We start from the raw sequence: 26,914 nt of genomic DNA on the forward strand, positions 1-26,914 counted from the left end.
ACAAAGGCTTTAATGACGACTGCGAGTAGACAATAACAACTGGCAGGAAGCGTTCAGTTTGGTGCTTGTGACAGATGTAAGGTTTATGTTTGATGCACCACAATGGCTCTGTGTTAAATAAAACAGTTTGGACATGTTTGACTGCAATCTTTAATGTGGCCCAGTCAAAAAGAATGGCAGAGCAGAACTGATCTATTCATCGCTGAGACTCTTAAACACATTAGTGCGAGGGAGAGCATAGAGCACTCTGTTGTTTTACATTTTTTTAAGATTCATTTGGCACAGTGCATTGTCGAATGGATCCAGAAAGTTATGGTCGATAACTTCCCTGGCAAATTATTTCAGGATATTTTTTCGCTAAATTAACAAGTGCACAATTCATTTAAAAGGTCCAGTGTAGGAATAAGTGACATCCAGAGACTGCAGACTGTAACAAACAGACTCCTCTGCTTAGCCTTACTTTGCCAAGTGCATCAGGAAACTATGGTGGGCTTCACATACCAGGAAGATTGTTGTTCTTCTTCGTTTGTGGAGTAAGCTTCTACTTCAAAACTTGCCTAAGATATATTTAAAAGACTGAGTCTGCAGTTAAGTTAAATTTTTTATTTTAAATAGATTATAGACTTATATATATGTAGAAGTAACAGTAACCTCCCTAAGTGTTTCACACTAGAAGCTTTAAAATCACTCTCAGTATACCACTATTGTCCTCAAATGATACCAATACATCCCAGTGGCTATTCTTTCGTGAACACACACATGATTTTGCACTTTGCAGGCCTGATAAAGGAATCCCCAGAATTCCCTGTGTCATCTGCACGGCCTGCCTGAGAAAGAATCCGGCAAGGTCCTGCTCCCTTCATTGTTGATTCAGCGGCACACCCCCCACCCAGGAGCCATAAATGGGAGAGGTCCTTTGTGTGAGGGGAGTGGAGCAGATTTACTGTGGATGGTCTCCCTACAAAAGACCAGGCCACTGTCACAACAGCACCAGGATCAGCTGCTCCCACTTTCACACAGAGTGATTTAACGCCGTGCTTCACACAGCCACTGATGCAGACACGACCTCCACAGCCAATCAGCATCCATGCACCGCAGTGTTACAACTGGGAGAGATTTAGCTGCCTTTTCTTCCAAATACAGTCCCTAATGAGATTGTTTTTACTTCTTTCTGGATTACCACCAACATCTAATTTGGGCCATGACCCACATTTCCTCAAATTCTGTATTTCTTTTTGTTAAACAGACAAACAGAGCCATAAACATATCCTCGTTCGTGGAGGTCATTACACACATATAACTACATTATTTCCATCTCCCTCTTTGACCTGCATGACATCATCACTTAAGCTTGCTTTAGAAACCAGCTCTACAATTTAAATGTTTTCTTTTCTCTCTTAAACGTTTTGGGTTCAGTTTCCTTCACCTGAGCTTCATTTCCCTGAAAGTTTAAGAGCTGCCCACGTCTGACTTATAGTGTAAGCTTCCAAAACTCCTTGGTGTGAAGATGGCAAATCACGTCATCCTTCTCTGAGCAACTCTCTAAAAGGTATGAAAACAGATAACATCCGTCTTTTAGCGCCACACTGTAGATATCATCATGTTTTTTATGCCTTGGCACACTCACAAGTTGTCTATGCCAACTGTGCATCTTGAACATGCTTTCTCGTCTCTGTGATAACTCTGGGTTGGGTTTCCTCCACCAGTCTGTTGTGTTGACTGTGAAATTCAAGGAGTTGGCCCTTCTGTCTGTGCAGGATTTGAGTTTCAGAGGTTTGTTATCCTAACTATTTCGGCATGAGGGTGGCTAATGTACTTAATCCAAATTATGAAGAATTATTGGACATGATCTTTGGCACTAATGAAGTAAAACCATTGAAAATATTAAAGTTTGTCCAGCTCTAAATCAACGATTAGAAGTAAAGACAAATTCCAACACTGTAAACTATCAGACAAAGCATGTTCTTGCAGGTGGAGCTGCAACAGTGGAAGGCAATATTAACACATTTTAATCAAACCAGTGGGATATGTAATAGAGGAGGCATTCAAAATGGCCCCAGTGTAACTTGATAGGTTTACCACTGATTTGACCAGGGGCCAAACAGACTTTTCTTGAGCCAGTGTTCATTTTGTTCACACAAAATTGCAGCTAATCTGTGAAGAAAGGCCCCGTTACCTGCAGGGGTCCACCTGTTCGACCTGCACCGTCTCTCCAGTTTCTCTGTTCCCACTGACCTGAGACAATGCAAGGCTGCACAGGTTCACCACCTCTCGCAGCTCATGTTACACAGCCACCCAGGGCAAAGTGGACATAAAAGTGCTGTTTATGTGGTTGGTTGAACTCAGGTAAAGGCGGTCACACACCTTTAGACTCACAGACACACACAACCAGGGACCTTAAAGCTGAAATAGCCAACAGTTTTCTCTTAAAATTGTCATTATAATATTATAAGTGATTACCTAGAGTAGTGGTGATAAAAAAAAGACACCATGTGCTTTTTTTTCACTATTTCATTCCCTTGGCCACCTGGATGGAGTTTTCATGAGAAAAACATCAATTTACAATCAATTTACAGCATAAAGGAACTGCATTAACTGCATCTTGCTACTGCTTGATCAAATTCAGTGTATGGTGATTTCAGCCTCACTGGTCCAACTCTCTGGAACTCTCTGCCTAATGAATTGAGATGTGCTACCACTGTGTGTCCTTTTTAAAGTAAACTTAATTTGTGTTTGTTTTCACAGAGTGAGATTTTGCTATATAAATAAATTGATTGATTCATTGATGATATGAAGTGTTTTCTATTTTCTGATTGGCTTGACAAGATTACTGTGAACTATAGCAAAGATGCTGTTAGTTTTTACTTTATTTTCATAGATGTAGGTATAATTTCAACAGGTGAAAACATTTTAACACTGACTCCCATGTCATGTCAGATACCAGAGCCTGACTATACTGTGAGTGAGTGAGTTCAGATACAAAACTAAAGACAAGAACTAAAAATAAGAACTCATAGATCTATGAAACTGCACAGTACTAATGTGAAATGTGAAATAGGTTTATGACAAAGACAAGACATTTATAAAGAACATGCATTGTCAATACACGACATAATTACATCCAAAAAGCATTGTGCGCAGACATTCTGTAGATCTATTGATAAATGTGATTTCTATGACTCACTTTAAAAAAACGATATTTTCCAGAACTGGGAGACCAGGATGAACATACTGGTGTCCAGTGTTTCTGCCAGCAAACAGTGGATGTGGGGCATCTCACAGTGTCATTCACTGGGTGACGTCAGGGAAGAGGCTTGTGATGCATCTGTCACCAAACCCACAGCAACAGAGATTCCATTCACATATCTTACACTCAGAACCTCCCAAGTCATTTGCTGCAATTTGGAATGTGGTTAAGACCCTACTGCACCCCCCACCAGCCACTGCCTGCCGACACACACACACACACACTGACACACAAAGTGCTTTCCAACTTCAACAATACCCTTATTGTGCGATGTTCGGCTGTGTGATTGTGGCCTGGACTGCCTCAAACTTCACACCAACATCAAACAGCAGCAGATACACTGCCAAACAATGAAGCTGTTTAATGTTCCTTGCAGGTTTTGGACGATGACATTGACATGCTCATATCGCTGCTGCTGGTGGGTGGAAACCACTTCAATACCAGCTTTTCAGCCCAAAAAAAGTGTCGCTTGTGCACTTTCTCCAGCTTTTTGTGAAGTCATTTCCCAAACCCAATAACCCTTCTGCTATTTAAAACACAAACCTCATCAAAAGTGGAAGCAAACCATTTTGCTTTTGTATGTGTCCTGAGGTCAGAGAAGATCTCTCATGTATTTAATGGCCACAAAATCATTATTGTATTATTATTTATGTATGAACCTGACCCACAGCAGGTGTTACTAAACACACGTTCAATTCAATCTTTTATGGAAGGATGATCAACCCCAAAACAATCAAATATATATATTGCCTCATTGTTTGGTTTCTTGTTAAGTCAGCACACTGAATCCCACTGAAGAGTAAAATTGCAGTTCTTTCAAAGATCTTGCAGGCTCTTAGTGACCTACAGCAGCTTGTCTCCTTGTGCATCTAAGGTTTGCAGTATTTGTTCAGCTGACTGACATACCTGACCTGATGTTTATCTACCTCCCACCCAACTAAAAATAGCAAAGTAACCCTTAATTATGTGTATATGTGTGTTTTGTCTATCGTTCTTGAAACTGTATCTATAAATGAACATTGGAATACAGTACTTGTACAACAGATTATAGTAGACAAGTTAAACATTTGGATTTCCATGCATCATGTCTTAGTACACTAATGACAATGTTGTTTGTGATTTATAACTTTTAAAATGTGAAAACTGGCGTCTAGATTAATCCAGTGGATTACACAAATTTTATTGTTAATCACTTTTTGTGTTTTTTCAGTCTCCAGCCGTGTTTTTAAGGTTGATGATTTTTGACCTGTCAGCAATATAACGCTGTCAAACTTCACAGATAAGAAGTGAAAGAAGCAAAGGAGTAATAAGACTGGGTGATTCATGTTGTCATGTGACTTTGCTTACTTGGCATATTAGTCAGTATTTTCAAAACAGAGGAATGTGGAGAAATATCCAAACTGGCACATCTGCTTTGCTGTGATAGTTTTTATCACAGAACATATTTCATTATATTTATTGCAGAGGAACGTTCACAGTGCAAGCCTTAGTGCTCAATTCATATGTATTTTTCAGATATGATTTAAATGGTCTGGCAGTTCACTTTATTCCTTAACAATAATGGTTCTTCAGCATTCACTGCTCTTTTTGCAATACACAATGTAAAACAGGACATTATCACTAGATCAGTATCACTTGCACTCCTTCTAATTCCGTTCCATGGTGAGATATCTTTTTTCCACACATGAAATGAAATGCAAATATCAAAGCAATTTCATCTCTCTCATGTGGTGTCTGTGTATTTTATTTGAGTTTTTGTTTTGTTGCTTTATTCTTCTTGTTTTGTCTGTTTGGGCTTTTATTCTGTTATATCTTAGTTTAGAAGTGCTGTTTTATCTCAGCCAGGCCAGTTTAACTGTAACAATTTAACTGTTACTTTTCCTGTATAATAATAAAATGAAATCAAATTAAACATAATGTCTTACATGTGGTGAGCATCTGACTCTAATGTGAAGTACAGTCCTGAAATGACCCACAAGTGAAAAATCTCACCACCACATCACACCATGTTACACTTTCATTGTACACAACGAAGACAACTGAAGTTAGAGGTTTCGTGTAGAAGTTATCTAGCACTGGACATCGACAAATTCTAGAGCACATGACAATTAGGATAAAAAAAGATTAATCAGGGCTTTATATGGAGCAGTGGTTAGCACTCTTGCCTTTGGAGCAATAAGATCCAGTCAGATCAAGGGCCTTTCTGCATGGAGTTTGCATGTTCTCTCTGTGTCTTTGTGTTTTCACTGTGTTCTCCAGTTTCCTCCCACAAACCAAAACATGCAGTTTGGGGATTAAGCAAATTGAACACTCAAAATTGACCATAGGTGTTATCGAGAATGGTTTTTTTTTGTCTCTATGTGGCCCTATGTCAGCTGGGTCTGACACCAGCACCCCCCATGACCTTCATGTGAAGGATACAGCAGTATCCTACAAGTAGCGCTTTAGCTTTGGGCTTTAGCTTCAATACTAAAGGATGAATTGCTCTTCTGTGACCAATAAAGTTTTCTGAATCTGAAGGTACAACAAAACATTTGTAAAAAGTTGAAAATGTTGTTGTTGTTTGTGTTATGCATTATTTTAAAATGTCATTAACTTTGTTTGGAATGCAGTCCTTAATAAGGTCAAATCAAAAACACTCTGGTCTGGGTACAGCTTTCCTCATTCTTTGAAACATTCAGTGAATACGCTTATTACTCCATTGTATTTATTTTATGTCTGTTAGGTTGTGTTTAATTCAGCACAGTTTAAGTGGTATTTTACAAGTCGTACTAACACCATTAGCAATGAATTAAATTGTTAGTGTTATGACCAGTTTCCTGTAGTACAGTCCTGTAGTGAAGTTCGCTGTAATGAGCGGGGGTGGCGCTGTGGAGCAGCAGCACAAGAGCCGTATGAGATAATAAGCGGCTGCAGGCAGCGCTCAGTCAAACACCGAGCAGTGAGGACAGGATCCCCGGGACACTGGCTCTAAACTCTGGACTCCTTGACTCGTCTGGACCGCATTGAGATGCTGCCGCTGCATGAAGGACGCTCTTGTGTCCGATCCGCTGCTCTTTTACTGCTCTGGTGTCTCCTGCAGTGTTCTGCTGTCCTCTCCTTCAACCTGGACACCAGTCATGTCATCAGGAAAAGCGGAGAGCCCGGGAGTCTGTTCGGCTTCTCTCTCGCCATGCACCGGCAACTCAACCCCGATCAAAGAATGTGAGTGATGACTTATTCCCACTCGTGTGTATGTGCGTGTGTTTTAAGTGCAGACACCTGTCAGCAGTAACATTACACAGACAGTAAATCTTAACTCTTTTAAATCATCAAATTATCTCAGGAAGAAACTTTCACCTGACTTCAAGAATCCCATGTCGTAACGTGAAGAGTAAACTGATGCTTGCAGTTCAAAGTAACTCTGAAACACTCCAAAGTCCACGGGGCTTCTTGTGAGATGTTGCGACTTTTTGTTCTTTATTATCAATAGATTTCTTCCGTCTCCCCGCAAAGCTTTGACTATGAAATGGGAAGCAGCTTTAGGACAATAAGGGCGTAAACAATGGTCAAAAGTGTCATGTAAATGTGTCCGTGAGGTCAAACTGAGGGAGCAATGAGAGGAGAGGTGTAGCTGCTGCCACTGGTGCAGGATTTATTAGCTGGTCTACACTTGCTCTGGTTATTGGTTTAATAATAAAATCCAGAATATTGTTAAAATTCTCAGACTGAAGCCGCTGTGCAAATGAGAACAGTTTCCCTGTTTATTTCTGTGTTTTACATCATCTCAAATTATTGACTAAAGTCATCAATGAATGACTGTATAATAATGAATATTAATGAAAATACTTGTTACATTGTCTCATTTAATAGTGTATAAACACTATAAAGTTGATTTAATGACCTGTGGCAGGTGCTTTTTCACGTGTTAGTTTGACTTTTTAAATGTTTTCTTCACAGGTGTTTTAAATGAATATTATCCTGTGATTGGCTGTCATGTTTTTTCTCAAACATGCACTTGTGTCCGCACAAGTGTGTGTGTGAGGTCAGGGAGGTTTTGAGGTTTTGAGTTGGTGCCAGAATGAAAGTAAACATCAGTATTTCAAGAATGTTCACTGTAGCCGCTATGTACACATGATATCAGAGCATTTCCTTTGGCTAACCCTGAGGGTGCAGAACAAGAAAAAAAAAAAGTCGGTGTAGTAAGCCTGATCATCCTGCAACACAAAGAGTGATGGGGGTGTAAGGTGGGGAGAGGAGGGGTGGTGGGTTGGTGGGGGGGTTGGCATGTTAAAGCCTGCAAACAGGGCAAGGCTGTGTGATACACTGGTCAGTAGCCACAGGTCCCTGCAGCAGCATGTTGAGAAACAGAGAGCAGGAATGAAAAACCCCTGATAACAGAGCTTATTCCCCCGAAGATCACAGATAAACCTTACCTTGTGGATTGTTTTTTCTCGTTTTGTTTTGTTTACCGCTGCTGTTTTGTCTACCGTGCAAAGGCAGCTCCTGATGTAGTAAAGGCACCGACATAGAGGTGAAAGCTGCTTTTCAAAACATGTTCAATAAGGAGTTTGTTCTTCTCAAAGAACCATCAATCCTTTACATGTGTCATAGGTGACAAGTGTAAAGAGAGCGAAAGCCACAGAAGTGTGTGTAATATTTGTTGTGCAAACAGGGGTTGGAAATGTGACACTGACCTGATTGTTTGTTTTTCGGCCTATAAAAGTAAGATGAGAGTGAAGGTTTGTCTCCTGTGGAAAAGCTGCCCCAGGTTATTCATCAAAGAAGCTGCAAAAATGTTTCTAAAGGGCGGAACCCTAACTCTTACATTGGACATGAAATGACCCACAGACCTAACTCTTATCAGTTACGTGCAACAAGCAATGAGCCTACTGTGTGTTCTGTCTATTTAAAAGAATGTAGGGACTAACAACATCCTTAGCCCAATGCAAATACTGTATCTAATCAGCCATTTACACGGCAGCCACTCAATGCATTTAGGCATGTATGTCTACATGTATGTCAAGACAACCTGCAAACTAGGGCGAAAGGCCGGGTAAACCCTGGATAGGTCACCAGTCCATCACAGGTCCACATAGAGACAAACAACCATTCACTCTCACGTTCACATGTACGGTCACTTAAGTTTGACCGTAGTAATTTGCCTAGTCCCCAAATTTGCATGTCTTTGGACTGTGGGAGGAAACTGGAGAACCCAGAGAAGACGACCTGCTGAAATTCAAAATGTTCAGATTTAAAACTGTTGTGCGTAACTTTTAAATATAAACAAACGTCTGTTGCATTATTCCAACCATTGTCAAATGAGTTCACACGGTGTTGATTGGTGAAGTGTATCACCTCCACACAACTCTCTCTGTATTTGACAGTATAGCAGTGTTTAGATCATGGCGGCTTCCCTGCACTGCTCACAGGAAGGCAGACATAATGTGAGATGACAACTACGTACAGTATATGCCTGAAAACTCAAAAAAGTGCATACAAAAAGTTCCACTGCTAAAAAGAAAATCATTTAGCAGTCGCTCCCTCAGTCAGGTCTGATAGTATTGGTTAACAGAACCTGTTTTTTTTACAAGACACAGCATACAAACAACGTTACACTGTTTCTGTTGTTGCATCAACAACAATGAAAATCCCCAAAACTTAAGCTGTTTCAGCAACTGCTGATCGACTGTGATTTGCATGCACGACCATCTCTTGGGTTTACAGAGAATGGCCTGAACGAAGAGGAAAAAATATCCAGTGAGCGTCCGTTCTCTGGGTGATAATTGCTTTGTTGATGCCAAAGGTCAGAGGAGAATGGCCACACTTGTTCGAGGCGATAGAAAGGCAACAGTAACTCACAACAGTAATTTCATTTACCACTCGTGACAACCAAGGTATGCAGAAGATACACTCCTGACTATTAGCCACGTGTACCTAATGACGTTGTGTGTACCTAAAAATTAGAGCTTAAACACACAGTTCATTCGTTGATTCATGAGACAATCGTTGTCTCACTTGCATCAACTAAATGTTTATATAATAAAAAGAGAATGTTTAAAAGTGTACGTGAAATAAACAGCATCTTCCCCCTGCCTGGCTATGATGCTCACTCTAAATCCTCATGTGACCATTTAATAATAAGCCAGACAAGACAAATGAAAGTGGAGCTCACAGAATGAGGCAACAATCTGCCCACACACCTATCTTAAAGCTGTGAGGACCACTGACCACTCTGCCAGACTGACCCCATGATAACAGGAGCCGGTAAAGCGTCTCACTCTGCATCTGTCTCCTCCGTTCTCATACAAACACATGCTTGATGATTGCCAGCAGCTGTAACATACATGAATCTGATTATTATCAAGCGTATGTGTGGAGAGAAAGGCTGACCATAATAGGGTCTTTTGTACGGGGATCAACATGTGTGATGAGATGGCCTTTCCACCTCTGCTGTTTCAGAGGGGTTGATATTTTCAGTTGAGGAAAAAAAGGAGAGATTAAAAGAGAATTTCCTTTTTATGCTACCATTATTTCTGTAATGGGTTCACTGAAAGCACACAGCTTGCATGGATGGTGTTATTACAGTATAACCCATTTTCATTTCCATTGGTTTCTGTTGAGTGGAAGAAAAAAGGAGGATCCTGGTTTGAACATATTGTGGCATCTTGCAAAGAAGCAACTGAATGTATCTCCCATGAATAATGTGCCGAGTTAATGATGTGGATATAACGTCCACTCAATGAAACCAGAGAAAATGAACTTTTGACAAGACATGCAGAGCCATCTGTGCATGTGTAACCTGACACAGAGAACGCTTCAGTGACTCGTTAGTTAAGACATTTCAGTCTGACTTTATATTCAACTCTGGAAAGTTTGAAATACATTACATGCTTTAGAAATGGGTTAATCCTTTTTATTATTATTATTATTTTAAGGTGATCTGTATCTGCAGTGAATTATGTGCCGTCCGTCGTGTGTACCCAGGCAATCACAGGTCAGCACCAGTCTGTGTGTGGCGTAAACTGAACCAGTTAGAACAGCTGCACTAGTTCTTTGGGCTTTGAGTGCACAGCTGTGGAGCTCTGAAACACATCTGTTAACAAAGACCAGTGAGATCACTGTGCAAACCCACCCCACTCTACAGTATTTATTCCCTTTTATGCATGATGGGATGCGATTTCACACTGCACCCAGGCTAGATTTGGAAGGCAATATGATATGTATGTGTTATATGTCATATTAACATTTTTGAGACCATGTATTGTCTGTGTTTATATGATGTGTATATTGGAAACTTTAGCTTTTGATTTAAATCAAATAGTATGCTCTTGTGCCATCTTTAGTAGAACATTAGGCAAAGTGAAAAAATAGAAACATTTTAGCCTTAAAAAATCTAGTTCATGTGTCTTCTAGACTGGTGTGTAGCATGTAAACGTCAGTGTTACACCTCGGTTACTCGCTACATTCTACAGCTGCCACTCTCCTGACAAGCTCTGCTGTTAAGTTAGTGTTTCTGTGTGTGGTGAGGTGTGTAACAAGCTCTTCATAGATGCGATGCTTTCCCGCATTTCCTGTCATGGATTTGACAGTCCTCTCTTGAGTGGACTGTTCATTTCAGCAGAAGAAGGTCCATCACATAAATGTGACGTAAAAACACATCGAAACGAATTTAGGCTCACATGGGGGCGAGTGTATGTGCTACTTGAGGCATGGTAAGAGGCTGCCATGTCAAATGGAAGCCAATTCTGAAAAGGGAGTTGATCGTATTTGCATTTCAGTGGCCTTTGTTTGGTGTGGTGGTTTGCAGTTTGGGCTTCATAGTCTTACATCAGACCTCCTCTGGAGTCCTTGTTCAGCAAATAATGAGCCGTGGTGCTGTCCCATAGATTCATCGGTGGGTGACAGAAGGAACCTCAGAGTCATCATGAGGAGGATTCCTCTGTCTTTTGAGAAATGTCCTTCCCTGCAGGTTGGCTGGTCAGGTCACACAATAGAATGGGATACTATTATATAGTATAACCATGTTAAAATGAACAGGATTGATATATATATATATATAAATGTAGGATTATCAGTCATATTCTATTGTCAAAAGCCAAATTTAAATTTAAAGTCAAATTTAAAGCTGTAGTGTTCGTATTTTGATGATTTTTGTTGGTGTTGATTCTATTATAATGCGTCAGTTTGGTCTTCATTAACAGAAACATGTAAAAAAGGGCTCTTTCAGGTAATACTATTAGACCTGACTGAAACATTTTGTGGCATCTATTTGTGTATACTCCTACACCAACGTGAATTTACATTAAGCTTTTAAGAGCACTGACAGCATCTACATTGTTAAACTGCACTTTTCCCTTAGTCTTGTTATTTAAAGTAACAGGTTTGTGTTCTGGTTTGCCTTAAGACATGAACCAACCTTGTGTAGTCTAAGAGATACGCAGGTATACGTTCTATACTCACTATAAAATGGTCAGGATTTAAAATGTGCACTGACAAAACCTGCACTCAAGCAATTTGGACATGGGTTATTTTCAATAGAAAACTAGTTAGATATAATAAAAATCCATCATGTGCCCACTGTTTTTGGAGGTAATTGTGCTGGTGGTGTAGCAACCCATTCCGCTCTGAGGATGTGCATCTTTTTTATGTGTCTGGGATAGAGTGGGCTGGGCTCGACACACTTGACTGTAGCACTTTACGAGCACTGCACGTCGACATACAACCAAGGTGAAATGAAACAGAAGCAAGCAACACTTTTTCAAGAGCTTTCAATAACCTGGCCCCAAATCTACAGCCACTTTGGAAGACGGCTGATGCCAACATTATTCCCATTGTTAAGTGAAAGTTTCAGACAGGTCAGCAGTACTGTAACAGCAGTACTGGGCTTATGTGTATTAGGGGAGTATAGTCACTACAGTAGACCACACTTCACCACTGATTTCACACTTTTTTTGTATCCAACAGAACAGCGATTCCTCCTTTCAGTTTGTCAGCCATCTATTTGCTCTTTTCCTTTTTGTCAAGATGACAGTGTAGAAACAGACAGGAAACATGGGGGAGGGAGAAGTGGTTATGGCATCTGACATAGATGCCCTGCTGGAAGTGAGCCACGGATGTTGTCACGATATGACATGTGTCTTAAACATTAGGCCAACAGGATACCTCTATTGTTCTCCATTCTTGTGGATAATGACAACTGTTGACACTGAGACTCAAATGTGAGACATTTGCCGCATAGCTTCACTGCAATTTAAGAGGAATTAAGGGAGTGCTTAATGCATGTTCAGTCAATGTGTGGGTTTTCTTTTGTTTTCCTTTTCTCCTATTTGATGTTCAAGTCAAACCTGTAGCTCTGTCAAAAGATGCCACAATATTTGTATGTCATGAAGGCAGCCAGAAAATATGCTCTTTTTTGTTGACAGTAAATCTTACTGTTGCTATGTTATCATTGTCACTTCACATTCACATACATGTACTTAATTCAACAAACGGGAGCTGGTTGAAAGCGCCCTTTAAAAATGCAGCAGTGACAGGTGACTGCAACAGAAAGCAAATGTCAGTCCTTATCCAACCAATCCTGTGATGCCCCAAATAGCAGCTTGAGTTTAATCATTAATCATTTTTCTTTTCCTTACTTCAGGCTGTTGATCGGGGCGCCCAGAGCCAGAGCTTTAGGAAAACAGACCTCCAGCATCACAGGGGGGCTTTATAAATGTGAAATCTCTCAGTCAAATGAATGTGAACGCATTGAATTTGATAATGAAGGTAAGAAACCATCCATCCATCCATCATTACAGTTTTAAAGGTCCAGTGTGTCAGAAGTTCCAGATTGAACAGTGCTCACCCCTCCTTTTGCCAAGGGCATCATGGAACTGTGGTAGATTTTGCATTTCAAAAATGATGTAATGCTTCTTTGTTTGTATCTGCTTCAAAAATTCACACTCGGGCTGGTTTGTCTATTTGGGCTGCTGTAATGTGATGGTAAAAGGTGCAGGTCTCTGTAAAGCAAGGCCTTTTACTTAGTATTTTCAATTTCTGCCATTAAACCCTCCTAAATGTTACACATTAAGTAGAAGAAGTAGCAATAGAAGAAATCAAGAATGCATTTTTATCTGATATCAGTGTGTTATGTTTCTATATAATTATAGAGGACACACGCTTTGAGAACAAGGAGAATCAGTGGATGGGGGTGACCGTTCAAAGCCAGGGACCTGGAGGAAAGATTGTGGTGAGTTTAACTTAACACCTGAACCGCCAATCCCAGGGACTTTGAGGTCTAGTCTGGTCTAATCTGTTATCAAAGTACGGCCTAATGCACAGCTGTGTTCTGCAATTTCAGACGTGTGCTCATCGCTATCAGAGACGCTTGTTTGTGAACACGCCTCAGGAGTCGCGGGACATCACTGGCCGCTGCTATGTCCTGAGTCAGGACCTGACCATCGACCCATCCTCCGATGAGGATGGAGGGAACTGGAACTTTTGCGAGGGCAGAGCCAGAAGCCATGAGATGTTTGGATCATGTCAGCAGGGTTTGGCTGCCACCTTCACCAAGGACTACCATTATGTTGTGTTTGGAGCACCAGGGGCTTACAATTGGAAAGGTCATTAACGAATCATAACGGCACAGTTCTGAAATCTGGTTTCGCAACCTCTTGAATTAAATGATGAAATTTAATCTCAAAATAAACATTTCTTCTCGACACTGTCCACACTAACTGAACTCCTCACTCACTTCCTCTGCAGGCATTGTGCGAGTGGAGCAAAAGAACAACACTTTGCTGGAGATGGGAATTTATGATGACGGTCCGTATGAAGTTGGAGATGAGGATCTTTTAAACCCTGAGCTGGTGCCTGTTCCTGCCAACAGTTACCTGGGTGAGTCATGTTTTTTATTACATGTTATTATTATTATTTATGAGCTAGCTGATTTACCAGTTGGATTTACTGATTTACTGGTTCCCCTTTTTTCGAGTCCTTACAAACAAGCAAAGGAAAAACTAAGGAGAAGCTTAGTTGTTTTTTTCACAGCAGATATTTTGACTTGTCAAGAACAGGTGTAATCAACTGCTGCTTTACGTTGCAAGTGTGTTTTTCCTTCACATGGGGCTCTTCAAATTTACTTTGAATCTGATTCAGGTGTGAACTATGAAGGAGTAACAGTCTTTAGATGCTAACACAGCTTTTGTTATTCATGATAGCAGGAATTCTTCAAAAAGGTCTTGTCACGCCCTCGAATTCTTGGGTCTTTAGCTTAACAACCATCTGTGTGAGCAAAACTCAATTTTTACTAAATAAAAATTAAACTTGTATTGTTGACACATGCAGGGTTTTTTCCCCTCTAAATTAAATTCAACATCTTTGGTATTTTAATTATATTTAGCAGTGGAGACATTTAAATGGTTAATGTTTTGCTGTGTGACTGCTGCACAGGAGAATAACATAATAATTCAGAGCTGTACTGACTTTTTCAATTATTTTGATCACAGTAGGAAAAGCATTCTGGTAAATAAATAATCAAAAATAATGATGGCTGTGTTCCACTTAGTTTCCTGTTGTCACTGCCCTGACTCACATGAACTGAGAAGATTATGTTTAAGATTAAGATTATGTTACTGTAGCACCTCCTGCTGGTTGGTTGAAGCATCTTTAAAGAAAGATGGGAGGATATAGTGAACATCCAAACATCCATCCATCCATCCATCTTCTATCGCTTTATCCTCCACATGAGGGTTGCGGGGGTCTCCATTAAACTATTACTGACAAGTGAAAAAAAGAACGACTGCTTTCCGGTCAGACGAAATCTATTATTCAGTATAAATACGATGTTCATGCCCTACAACTCTTGCACTTCAGGATTCTCCCTTGATTCGGGACACAGCATCACCAGCAGTCGTGGCCTCACGGTGGTAGCTGGAGCTCCCAGAGCCAATCACAGTGGAGCTGTGGTTCTGCTGAAGAAACAGAGGGAAGCGTCTAACCAACTCTCTGTGGAGCACATTCTGTACGGGCCAGGACTGGCATCCTCCTTTGGATACGACCTGGCTGTAGTTGACCTGAATGGAGACGGGTGGGTAATATAATTGAGATGGGGGTTGATGGGGAATATACTGGTTTTTCAACATCAGTCATAAAATTTTAAAATATGAAGGAAGCCTTTAATTTGTAGCTGTGAGATGTTGGATCATTTAATTCATGCGGTCTCTTACTAATATATTCCTTATCAGTGGGTGTTCTTTATCAACTAGTTTGTATTCTGTCAGATGCTAATACATGTTTACAACCTGTCTTTGAGCTAGATGGCAGGACATCGTTGTCGGAGCGCCTCAGTTCTACATGAAGGACAGAGATGTAGGAGGTGCTGTTTATGTCTACATCAACAAGGCAGGGAGGTGGGAAGAGATCACTCCTATCAGTCTGAATGGAACCAAAGACTCGATGTTTGGACTGGCAGTGGAGAACATTGGCGACGTCAATCAAGACTTTTATGAAGGTAATTTAGATGTCATGCTGTAGCTCATTTGGTCCGTTCTATCAGTCGCTGTCACATTACAGCAAATGTAAACTCTCTGATTCAGACATTGCCATTGGAGCTCCTTATGATGACAGAGGGGCAGGAAGAGTCTACATTTATCACGGCTCTGCACAAGGAATCAACACCAGCCCTGCACAGGTTTGACCTTTTTAAGCTGCTGGGGAATTTTTAGATGTTCACAAGTCGTTTTTGTCACACTTTTATGCAAGGGAAGAATATCGTACCCTGTATGATCAGTGTATATCTTCAATAATAATAATAGATAGTTAGAGCTAATAGTCAGACTGCAGTGTGTACTGAACCATCACTTTTCCACACACGTCAGGTCACGTCAACTATGGTGGCCTTTGCATATCAGGATGTAAACACTGTTTCACAACTCTCTTTACTCATTTTCTCCTTCTCCGTTTTATGGTTTATACATCGGATTTATGCCATTTAAGCCATTCTTTCTCGTTTGCATAGTAAACTTCCTCTTCCAAGTGCAAAACACAGGTCACAGTGATTATACTTGTACAAACATACTTATATGTAGAATATTTGATTTCTGCCAATAAACCTTCCTAATTGTTGCACACTAGACCCACATAGATTTTCTCCATGTTCTCCGGTTTCATCCAAAAACAAGCAGATTTGGGGATTAGGTAAATTAGACACTCTAAATTGACCGTAGGTGTGAGTGTGAGAGTAAATGGTTGTTTATGTTCTCTATGTGGTGACCAGTCCAGGGTATACCCTGCTTTTTTGCCCTATGTAAACTGGGATTGGCTACCTCCAGGATGGATGGATGGATAGAGCCACATACAGCTAGTTTAACAAATGCAAACCATTGTAGACCTTGATTCGAAGAACAGTAAATATCTAAAGAAGTGTTCCCGATTCTTAAATGTTTATTCCTTATTAGGTTTTCTTTTCTTCTTGTCACAGATCCTCTCAGGAAAAGATCACAACCTCCAGTTATTTGGTTATTCCCTGGCAGGACACATGGACCTGGATGGTAACTCTTATCCAGATCTGGCTGTGGGTTCACTATCAGACACAGCCCTCATTTTTCGGTAGTTATTTCCTCACTCATAATAAGTGAAATTGAAGCCTAGCGATTTCTAACACAAACTAATTGAATAACCTTTCTTTCAGAGCAAGGCCAGTCATTAGCATCAGAAGAGATGTCAAAATAACTCCACGGGAAATTGATCTTACACTCAAAACATGTGGTAACAGCATTTGGTAGGTGCTCTTATGTTCTTTTAATTGAACAGAACTCAGAGTCAAAACTTCCTTGTGACAATAAATGAATAAAACAATCCTATTGTCTCTCCATAGCTTCACTATGGACGCTTGCTTCAGCTACACGGCAAACCCTTCATCTTACAGTCCTAGACTCAGTAAGTGAACAAAGATTTTTTTATCCTGGTAAGACATTGTTTGGCTATTTTTTCTTATACACACTCTCCCTCGACACTGCAGCTATCGGCTATTCTGTCGAGGCTGATGGAGATCGCAGGAAACAGGGTCTGCCCTCTAGAGTGATGTTCATGAACAAATCCCGCACAGACACAGACTACCTGTTTAACGGCACCATAGACCTCCGTGGCCAAAAGCAGGAAACATGCATCAAGATGAAAGCAAAACTCAAGGTAAAACATCCCCATCAAATACTGTCAGGATATAATCCAGTCAGAGAACAACAGTCAACAGAACAATGGGGGTTCATATGTGCTTGTTTGAGGAGTGTACTAAAAGATATAATCAGACTCAATGATGCTCACAAAACATCTTGTACCTGTAAAACAGAGACATAAGTGTCAATAAAGACATATCCAAGCAGTTAGACACTGCATGTACAATAAGTAATCATTAAGCATTAAAACTTAATATCACATTGTAGTTGCAGCTTCTTAAATCCTGTCCTACAAGCATGATGATCCTGAAACTCCTAAATGTATTAATATTACTACTGATAATTTTTCAGTCTATATTTGAATGATTATCTAATAATTTCAGATATGTTTCAAGTAAAATGTGAAAGATGCTCTGAGTCTAATCAGTTGAGGAAATAATGAGCACTTAGTTGAGGCCTGAATGTATTACATCACAAACTGTGATATTCATGTATGCACTATTTCTCCTTAAATGTATGGAGTATATTTGAAAGTTAAAGTGCAAGTCAGTGTCTGCAGCCAATGTCAGTATTTTCTCCATCAGATATTTTCCACAGTTTTCTCAATAAATAGTAATGACTGCCTGATTGAACTGTTTATGATCTCTGTTTAGGACAACATCAAGGATAAGATGCGCAGCGTTCCTATTGAGGTTTCTGCAGGAATTTTGAGCACAAAGCGTCAGAAGACAAGGAACGGGCTTCCTCAACTAATGCCCATATTGGACTCCTCACAACCAAGCAAAGAAGTCATTGAGGTAAACAACAGAAAACACTAGACATTATGTAAAGGACTAAATGTTTACAGTGAAGTCTGTTAATGGCTTTGTTGCTGTGTTGCAGGTCAACTTTATAAAAGAGGGATGTGGCAAAGATCACATTTGTCGCAGTAACGTGAGGATGGAGTACAAATTGTACTACAAACAAAACAACATGCACACTCCACTAACTGTGTAAGAACCACCATTTTCCACACTTCTAATTAACCGGTTAAAGTCAGTCTTAAATGTAATGTAAGTTAAGGTAAACATTGTCATTTTAAATTCAAGTTTTTTTGTCCTCCGTCGGCTAAACGTGACATTTAACATTTGAATAATTCATGAGCACATACCACTTGCCCGGTTTTCTTCACCCCGCTCGCCCTGACATGAGTTTTTATGTTTGCGTGTTTGCAGCAAGAACAACATGCCCGTGTTTCATCTGAACTATGAGAGGAAGTATTTGGCTCTGCGAGTGACAGTGAACAACAGGAATGGGGACGATGCTTACGAGGCTAAGCTGGTGGCAACTTTCCCAGATACAGTGTCCTATTCGGGAGTTCGCTCTCATCAAACAGTGGTAAGTTTTACAGAAAACACTACGAACACCACACTGCTTACACATCGGCAAGATTTGTTGTTGGCTGTAAAGTGAACGAACTTTGCTGCAAATACTGAGGAGGAAACAAAGTTTTCAAGAAAAAGAGTACATTATATTTTAATATTACTAATAGTACTGAAGTTATACATGTTCAGTTCCTTAGTGTGACCCAAATGTTACATTTTTAAAATGTATCCATTTAAATCACAGACTGTCTGATGAAAGGATATTCAATTACAAATCTGTGCACACCGCATGTTAGGATCAAGGTCATATCTGCTAAAATGACAGGATGAGTGAAAACCGCAGCCTACATGGAAAGTTTATATAACCATCATTTGTTCTTTGTAGCCGATCATCTGTATTGCCAATCAGAATGGATCGCAAGCAGACTGTGAGCTGGGAAACCCCTTTAAGAGAGATTCCGAGGTACAGACCTGTTATTATCATCAGCTAATCCTGATTTGGGCTTTTAGTTGTTTAAACGTGAAAAATGTTTTTTTCCCTTTTCCCCCTCTAGACTACATTTTACATCATCCTGAGCACTGTAGATATGACTCTGGATACGACAGAGATCGAGATCGACCTACAGCTCCAAACGTAAGTATCACTGCAGCAGATGCTGAGCTGGGATCTGGATTAGTTTGTGTAAATGTACGACTTTAATTCTATAAATTGTGTTTTGTCTTTCAGGACCAGTGTGCAAAATATAGCCCCTGTCAAAGTAAAGGCTCGTGTGATGATTGAATTGCCATTGACAGTCAGTGGGTAAGTGTACCTGTGGCATGCACAGCAGATACACAGTGCCTCCAACAGTATGTGAAATTAAAATCCATGCGTGTTGTCCTCAGAGAGGCCAGGCCTAACCAGGTTTCTTTTGGAGGTGTTGTGAAAGGAGAAAGTGCCATGAAGACAGAGGAGGAGATCGGGAGCTTGATAAACTATAACTTCAGAGTAGGTGTATCCATGTGGCCTGCCCCTGTGTGTGTTGTTAAAGCAACATTTTAATAGCGTATGAAATGACTCTATTGATTGTGCTTGCAGATACACAACTTGTGGAAGTCTTTGACGCCTTCTGTTAAAGCCTCTCTACGCATTCAGTGGCCCAAATTCAACAAAGACGGGAAATGGCTTTTGTACCTGGTGAAAATCACAGCTACAGGACGTGAGGACATACAATGCTCTCCTGAGTCTGAGATCAACTCTCTCAAACACATCCAGGTAGGAGTCATTCCATTTTACTCCAAAGTATAATCCGTGTCATTATAGAACTCAGTCACACCTTCATTCTGCTTTTCATTAATATGAAATGTGCTTTCAGGAGTCCACTGTGTCCCGGAGGAAACGGGAAATTGAGAGAAAAGGAAGAAAAGCTACTGCGAAAATAACTTCTCTGTCAGACAAGACTAGAGTTTTGGTGAGTCACTGGTGTATGGGCGCATTCACATTATTTTAGAAAGGTGTATATGTAATGTGTAATAACTGTAATGGCTCTCTCTTTTCTAGTCCTGTGAGAATGGGATGAAATGTGTGGTGCTCACATGCCCCCTGCAGGGTCTGGACGGTACAACAGTTGAGCTGAGGTCCCGACTGTGGAACTCCACCTTTATCGAGGTGATATATTGTATTTTTTTGTGTTTTGGAGTTTTGTGATAATACTGGAACAACTCATGTGTTATAGCTTTGTAACCTGAGCAGAAGTTTTTGTTTTTATGCAGGATTACGCCTCTGTGTCGACCTTGCATATAGTGGTGAAGGCCGTGCTCGTGCTTCACGCTCAGGCTGAGAACATGATCCTGACAACTCCTGACACTGATGTAAGCAGCTCAACAGCTACAACACAGTATTAGCTCTGCCAAGCAGGTCATGTTTATAGTGACTTTTGTCTGTTGATGTGTCTCTGTGACTGTCAGCAGAGTTATGTAGCAACCACTGAAGTATTAGTAGTAGCACTGATGCTGCTCTTGTGTACTGTGTACCAATACCACTTGATGTATCTTCAAGTGAGCTGAGCAGGTGTGTCGCAATGTCAGTGGTTTGGAAATACTCAGTGATGACAAATGTAGCGCAGACTGCAACCTGTGTTCGGCTAGACTGTCAAGAGTAGCTCCTTTAACACAACACATTTGATAAAAACATCTAAAGAACCAACACGATGCACAGCAAAGGATTTGCCACTAAAAATAAGCGTTATTCATCTAATCTAATTCAACTCTATCTGCTCTTATCTAAACATTTGGTGTTCCATTACAAACGAGGCTATCTTCTAAGTTGTTTAATATATCCCGATGTAAATAAAAGCAGAAATATTTATCTCTTGTCCTATATTGATCTTTTGATGTCAAACCCAAATGTTTTCAGTGCACAGCAAAAATAAAGGAATTGGACTGTTAACGTTTGAACACACACACACACACACACAGTCAAAGTGAAGCAAGTTTTGCTGTGATGGTATTATTTAGTACTCAAATGTAAGTAATTATATTTGTACTCAGTCAGAAAAAGGTGGTATTGGTGCATCCCTAAACAGAAGTGATTTTCTTAAACCTTGGTAAAAGAGTGGGATATGGGCCTATAACTTTTGAATTCAATTTTTTGAATACATTTTGATGAATTTCTTAAGACATAATGCAGAGATCATTATGGGAAATGGGGGAAAACAATCAAGAATATGTACAGTGACAGTAAACTGTGTATTCCATTGATGTAATCTTACTTTGGCGGTGTTTTGCAGGTGACAGTGGTAGTGTCCCCAGAAAGCACAGTGGCGCAGTATGGCGGAGTCCCCTGGTGGATCATACTGGTGGCTGTTCTCGCAGGCATCATGATTCTGGCTTTGCTGGTGTTTCTGCTCTGGAAGGTGAGTACGAGGGAGCCGTATCTTCATGTCGTCCATGTCTGGTATAAAACAGGAGACACAGTGGTTTGAAAATGGGACAAAGACCATGGACTTAATTAAAGTTTGATATTTTGATGGTTGATATTTATTTGAAGAGATTAAACAATATATTAAACAATGACAAGAGAAATAACGCACCATGGAAGGAAGGCAAGAAGCCCTTTACCTGATTAATGTTAAAATGTAACACAATTAGAAGACACAGAATGCAGTAAATAACAGATTATCCACAACAGAAACAAAATAAAAAATATATATAATAAAATGTATGTAAAATGTAAATATCAAGATAAAAGCAGAAAACACTTTGTCCTGCACGAGGCCTGGGGTCGCTGGAGCAAATACAGAGACAAACAAACATTCACTCTCACATTCACACAGGCAAACGTAGAGTGTCCAATTAACCTCTGCATGTTTTTGGACGGTGAGAGGAAACTGGACAAAACTGGAGTACCCGGACAAAACCCACACACAGAGCTGCGTCAGACAGGCCATCATTTAGACCAGGTTGTGAACCAGTGCTAGCCACTACTCCGCCGTGTTGCCCTTATAGAGTAATGTGGCCTTTTTAATCCAAAAGAATTGTAAACAAACAAATACATGAACAAAAAGACAGAATGTACATTAATTATGAGACCAAATTATTATTAGCGCCTCCTGCGCTGAAGTGAACTATTTCATGAAAAGCTGGTTGCCAAGATGTGCTTTTTTAGTTTAGTCTGTTTCAGCAAAATACAACCACATGCTACAAAGATGACTTCTTTGTAGCAGGCAGTTCAGTTGTCTAAGGTTGTGAAGAAATTGGGAATATACTATATATATATATATATATATATATATATATATATATAGTTGTCTAAGGTTGTGAAGAAATTGGGAATATACTATATATATATATATACATACATATACATATATGTATGTATATATATACATATATATATACATATATATACATATATGTATATAGATATACATGTTTTTTTTAAATGTACATGGTCATTTGAAAGAAGTGAACTCTACCACATGTGTGTAGGTTATGTGGCCATCTGAGTGCTCATCACCACTGATTGACTTTGTAACTCTTAACCATCCATAACCCTTACTCCTCCTCAGTGTGGTTTCTTCAAGAGAGCAACAAAAGACGAATATGATGCTGCATACCACAAGGCAGAGATCCATGTTCAACCCTCTGACAAAGACAAACTCTCTGCTGAGGCCTGATTTATACTCTGAACAGGGGTAAAAACAAGCTGTCAGCATGGAGTGTGAATACTGCAGTCACTAACCAACTCACTTTCCTGCCCCAAACAAATTCAATCAGACACATATTGTACAAAGTTGGTGATTATCTGGGAACAGTTCCATTAAAAGAAAAAACTCTTTCAGCTTAAATGTAACATGAACAACTGAATAGATTTGCTCAGGCTATGACAAAATCATTATATATCACACATCATTCTAGAATTTGTACAAATAGGTGTCTCTGAATTTCGCACATAAAATAATGTATTTGCTTAATGTTGCTTTGCAGGTGCTTTTGCTGACGCTGCTTTTGCTGCTTTAAGTGTCCTGTGTAAACTGCAATGCATGCCTAACATTCCTGCACCCCTCCGTTGTTTAGTGTGCATACATACAGTATTTATGGAAATTTATCAGGTTGAAATGATGAACAATTGTTGTTAAAATGCTGTGTTTTCTATCTTCTCCCCCAGTGTGGATTCTTCCAACGTTCCAAACAAGACAGCAGCGTTCCTCGTTATCACGCCGTGCGGATAAAGAAGGAAGCACCAGAGTATAAAGACGGAAAAGTGAAGCTGGACACTTTTGAAAAGAAGCAGTGGATGACGACTTGGATTGACAACGAAAGCTATTTGTGATTCATCTGTTTAAATTATTTGTTCGGCTGGATTTAACGAATAATATCAAGGCACAAACATACTGTAATTTGTTTTTCCTTTGAACACGATGCTCAGTGATTTAACTGAGGTAGCTGGTTTCAGGCCACTGTATAGTTTATGACCTTTTTTGTTTTTAATTTTAAGTTTTGTATATATTTAAATACTTACACACTGTATATTTATTTTTCGCTTTAAAAAAAAAGATGCAGCCAAAGTTTACTAATGTTTGTATGAAGTTGTACAGTCTTTACAAGGAAGGTACAGCTCAGTGTAATGTGAATGTACATCATTTTTAAGGTTCTTTTATAAAAAAAATGTACATAGGTACATTATCATGTCAATCGAGTACAAATGACCACAATCAACTCCAATTGTTGTGGCATTCAGGTAGCATCCACTGTGCTGTAGGTTATCACTGAAGTATGTATGAAAAACATTCTTTTTTTTCTACATGAATCCAAAGGGAAGTTGGTGCAAAGCAACTGAAATGTGTATTATAGATATAATTCAAAGTTGAGTTGTAAAATACAATAAAATGCTTAAAAAGTGATACCATTGCTGAATCCCTCTCTTTATGCATGTAGACATACATACATACATAAAAACAGACTTTTTGTTTTGTCAGAAAAATGAAAAATCAGTTTCATAAAGCCTAAGTTGACATCTTAAAACAATTGAATTATATTGACCAATTGACTATAATGCAATAAAGGTGGGAAAAGCTAAAGTCTTACTTACACCTGACAAGATAAGGAAAGCAGTACTTTGCTTTTTTGGCAAGAAACAATGAGTCAACGACTTGCCTATCATGCCACCCATTTAAAAGCTAAAAAAACAACAACATTGCCCTCAATTTAACCTTCATTGAAAGATTTAATCACTCCTTGAACAAGTAAAGCATTTACATGGAAAGAAATTACCACTTTCACAACTGTATATAAAAAATACTGCGTTGAAAATATTTTAATATCTTTGTATGATCTACAAGTTGGGGAAAGCAGTTTGAACAGAAATTGTGACGATTGCAAATCGATGACATCTTGACTAATGATATTAGCACAATGTTAACATACACACAGGCCAGTATACTAATTTCTCATCAGTCAAATGTCAAACGAAAGGTCTTCTCCTGCTCCTTGCGCTGGTTGTCGCACAGTTTGGACACATCCTCCACTCGTCTCTGCAGTAGCACTGAATTCTGGTCGATCCACTGTAGAGAATCCATGTGGGCATTGAGAATTTTACAAATCTGCTGCAGCTGAAATGGAAAGAAAAAGGGACATTTAAATTTAATTTGAAGCCACAAATGTAAATGCATTCATTTTTGACAAAAATGTGGTTTCAACTTACTGGATCACTGGTGTCTCCTGAGCCACTGGACGTGTTGAGGTGCTCGATAATCTCCTTCAGGTCCTGGGACATCCTCTTCAGCTGTGCGTCAACATTCTCTGCAAGCTTGTACGTTCTTTCACGCTCTTCATCGGCATTCTGCATGTAGATGGTTCCACTCTGCTCTTTCACAGATTCCTCAAGCGGGCAAAGTAAGTCCTCCAGCTCCTTCTGTTGGGACAGGATGAAATCCAGTTCCTGGTTGAGCCTCCTCTGGTCTAGCTTTACCTTCTCCATCTCTTTATGCAGGGATGTGATCTTCTCTCCATTCTCCACCAACATGCGGTCCCAGGCATTCACCTGAGTTGCCTGCTGTAAGAAATGCCTCTCTTGGTCTTCCAGCTCAAGACTCCATTTGTTAATAAGACCCTCTAGCTGGGCATAGGTCATCACTGGAGGAGCTGCAGTTGTGATTGTTGTGGCTGTGGCAGTTGTGGTGCTTAACCCAGATGCAGATTTGATCCCCAGTGTGAAGCCTGTTGCAGCACCTGTTGCAGCACCTATTGTGGCAGCCACAGTTGAGGCAGTAGGAACAGGAACAGGAGCAGAGATGGAGGTGGTAGATGCTCCCAAAGGTTTGAGCATGAAAGCCTGACCTCCACCAGCTGCTGTGGTTGTTGCAGGAGCAGCGCTTGCTGCTGAAGTTGCGACTGAACCCAAAGTGAAGCCTGTGCCTGTTGCAGCAGCAGTAGCTGTGGTGAAAGGTGCTGCAAAGAGAGAAGGACCTAGAGATGGAGCTGGGGCTGGAGCTGGTTGGGTCGATGCAGGAGGAGCTGGGGTTGATGACGGTTTAATCCCAAAGGCAAATCCTCCACCTTGAGTCGCTGTTGTGGCTGCAGCGGTTGAGACTGGCTGAGGCTGGGTGCCCAGTGTGAGGGTGGAGGGAGCAGTGGTACCAAAGCTGAAGCCTCCCCCTGAAGGGGCAGTAGAGGCAGCAGCTGTGGTCATCTGGACCTTTGTATTTCCAAAGCTGAACCCTCCAAAGTTGAGGCCACCTGACGCTGCTGTTGCTGCAGGTGCTGTTGTAACAGCAAGTTGGGGTTGAGGTTGGAGCTGTGGTTGGAGCTGTGGTTGGAGCTGTGGTTGGAGCTGGGACTGGAGCTGGGATTGCAGCTGGGATTGGGCTGGGATTGCAGCTGGGATTGGGCGCGGTTGGAGCTGGGATTGGAGCTGCGGTTGGAGCTGGGATTGGAGCTGGGGTTGGAGCTGGGGTGGAGGCTGAGTAGCATTCCCAAAGCTGAAGCCGCCACCTGCAGGGGCGGCAGCGGTGGTCTGTGAGGACAGACCGGCGCCCAGTGCGAACCCTGACCCCGCCGCTGGAGCTGCCGTGGAACCCATAGTCAACCCCGCTCCAGCAGCTCCTGCTGTAGTTTGAGCAGGCGTGCCGAGACCAAATGTAGTGTTGGCGGGGGTGCCAAAAGAAAATCCTCCACCAGCAGGAGTGCTCTTGGCTGGTGTGCCGAAACTGAAACCGCCGGCGGTGTTAGCGTTGGCCTGGGTGGGCTGGGTGCCGAAGGTGAAGCCACCACCGGTAGCTGTAGGTGCGGAGCTTGTCAGCCCAAAGCCGGTACCAGGGGCGGGTGCGGCTGCGGCGGCTGTGGTCTTCTGATCTCCGAAGGTAAAAGGAGCAGAAGGCTGCCCGAAGCCAAACCCGCCACTCATTTTCTTTGAAAGTGTTCCGAAAGCAGATAAACAAAATGGTCACTTCCTCGTTGAATGTCGGTCTCTTTTGGCGGGTCACAACTACAAGTCTGTTCAGCTAAAATTGCAGAGAAAACCTTTCGTCCTGCGGTGACGTTTAAGGTGTTAATATTTAATGAAGTTGATCAAAGGATTACCTTGACTTAGATGAGAACCAAAATGTAAACGCACATCTTTCTCAGAAACGTGGCCCGCAGCCCTCGACGTTTATTCACACAGGCATTTCTGTGGACGGCTACAGGAA

The 26,914-nt window shown here is 40.7% G+C and overlaps 2 protein-coding genes across 3 annotated transcripts; one reads left to right on the forward strand and one right to left on the reverse strand.

The window, feature by feature from the left end:
* The first annotated feature begins 6,185 nt into the window (after window positions 1–6,185).
* itga6a (integrin, alpha 6a) lies at window positions 6,186–24,130 on the forward strand. 2 transcript variants are annotated; one of them, XM_044019310.1, is made up of 26 exons: window positions 6,186–6,451; window positions 12,870–12,994; window positions 13,378–13,457; window positions 13,569–13,830; window positions 13,973–14,104; window positions 15,083–15,296; window positions 15,526–15,719; window positions 15,805–15,899; window positions 16,689–16,816; window positions 16,899–16,988; window positions 17,085–17,146; window positions 17,229–17,398; window positions 18,036–18,179; window positions 18,265–18,374; window positions 18,597–18,759; window positions 19,132–19,209; window positions 19,301–19,380; window positions 19,474–19,548; window positions 19,632–19,734; window positions 19,825–20,001; window positions 20,102–20,197; window positions 20,287–20,394; window positions 20,499–20,597; window positions 21,515–21,640; window positions 22,796–22,921; window positions 23,395–23,609. In XM_044019310.1, the coding sequence occupies exons 1-25, from the start codon at window positions 6,258–6,260 to the stop codon at window positions 22,901–22,903; spliced, it is 3,213 nt and encodes a 1,070-aa protein (XP_043875245.1). In that variant the 5' UTR covers window positions 6,186–6,257; the 3' UTR covers window positions 22,904–22,921; window positions 23,395–23,609. The 2 variants fall into 2 exon arrangements, with proteins under 2 accessions (XP_043875245.1, XP_043875244.1); XM_044019309.1 differs by lacking the exon at window positions 22,796–22,921 and having other exon boundaries at window positions 23,395–24,130.
* A 303-nt stretch (window positions 24,131–24,433) lies between these two features.
* nup62l (nucleoporin 62 like) lies at window positions 24,434–26,901 on the reverse strand. The gene is made up of 2 exons (XM_044019311.1): window positions 24,931–26,901; window positions 24,434–24,838 (listed from the first exon to the last, which is right to left on the reverse strand). The coding sequence occupies exons 1-2, from the start codon at window positions 26,629–26,631 to the stop codon at window positions 24,680–24,682; spliced, it is 1,860 nt and encodes a 619-aa protein (XP_043875246.1). The 5' UTR covers window positions 26,632–26,901; the 3' UTR covers window positions 24,434–24,679.
* Window positions 26,902–26,914: the final 13 nt, after the last annotated feature.

The sequence above is a fragment of the Solea senegalensis genome, linkage group LG2 (genome assembly GCF_019176455.1).
Source record: "Solea senegalensis isolate Sse05_10M linkage group LG2, IFAPA_SoseM_1, whole genome shotgun sequence".
Taxonomy (NCBI): domain Eukaryota; kingdom Metazoa; phylum Chordata; class Actinopteri; order Pleuronectiformes; family Soleidae; genus Solea; species Solea senegalensis.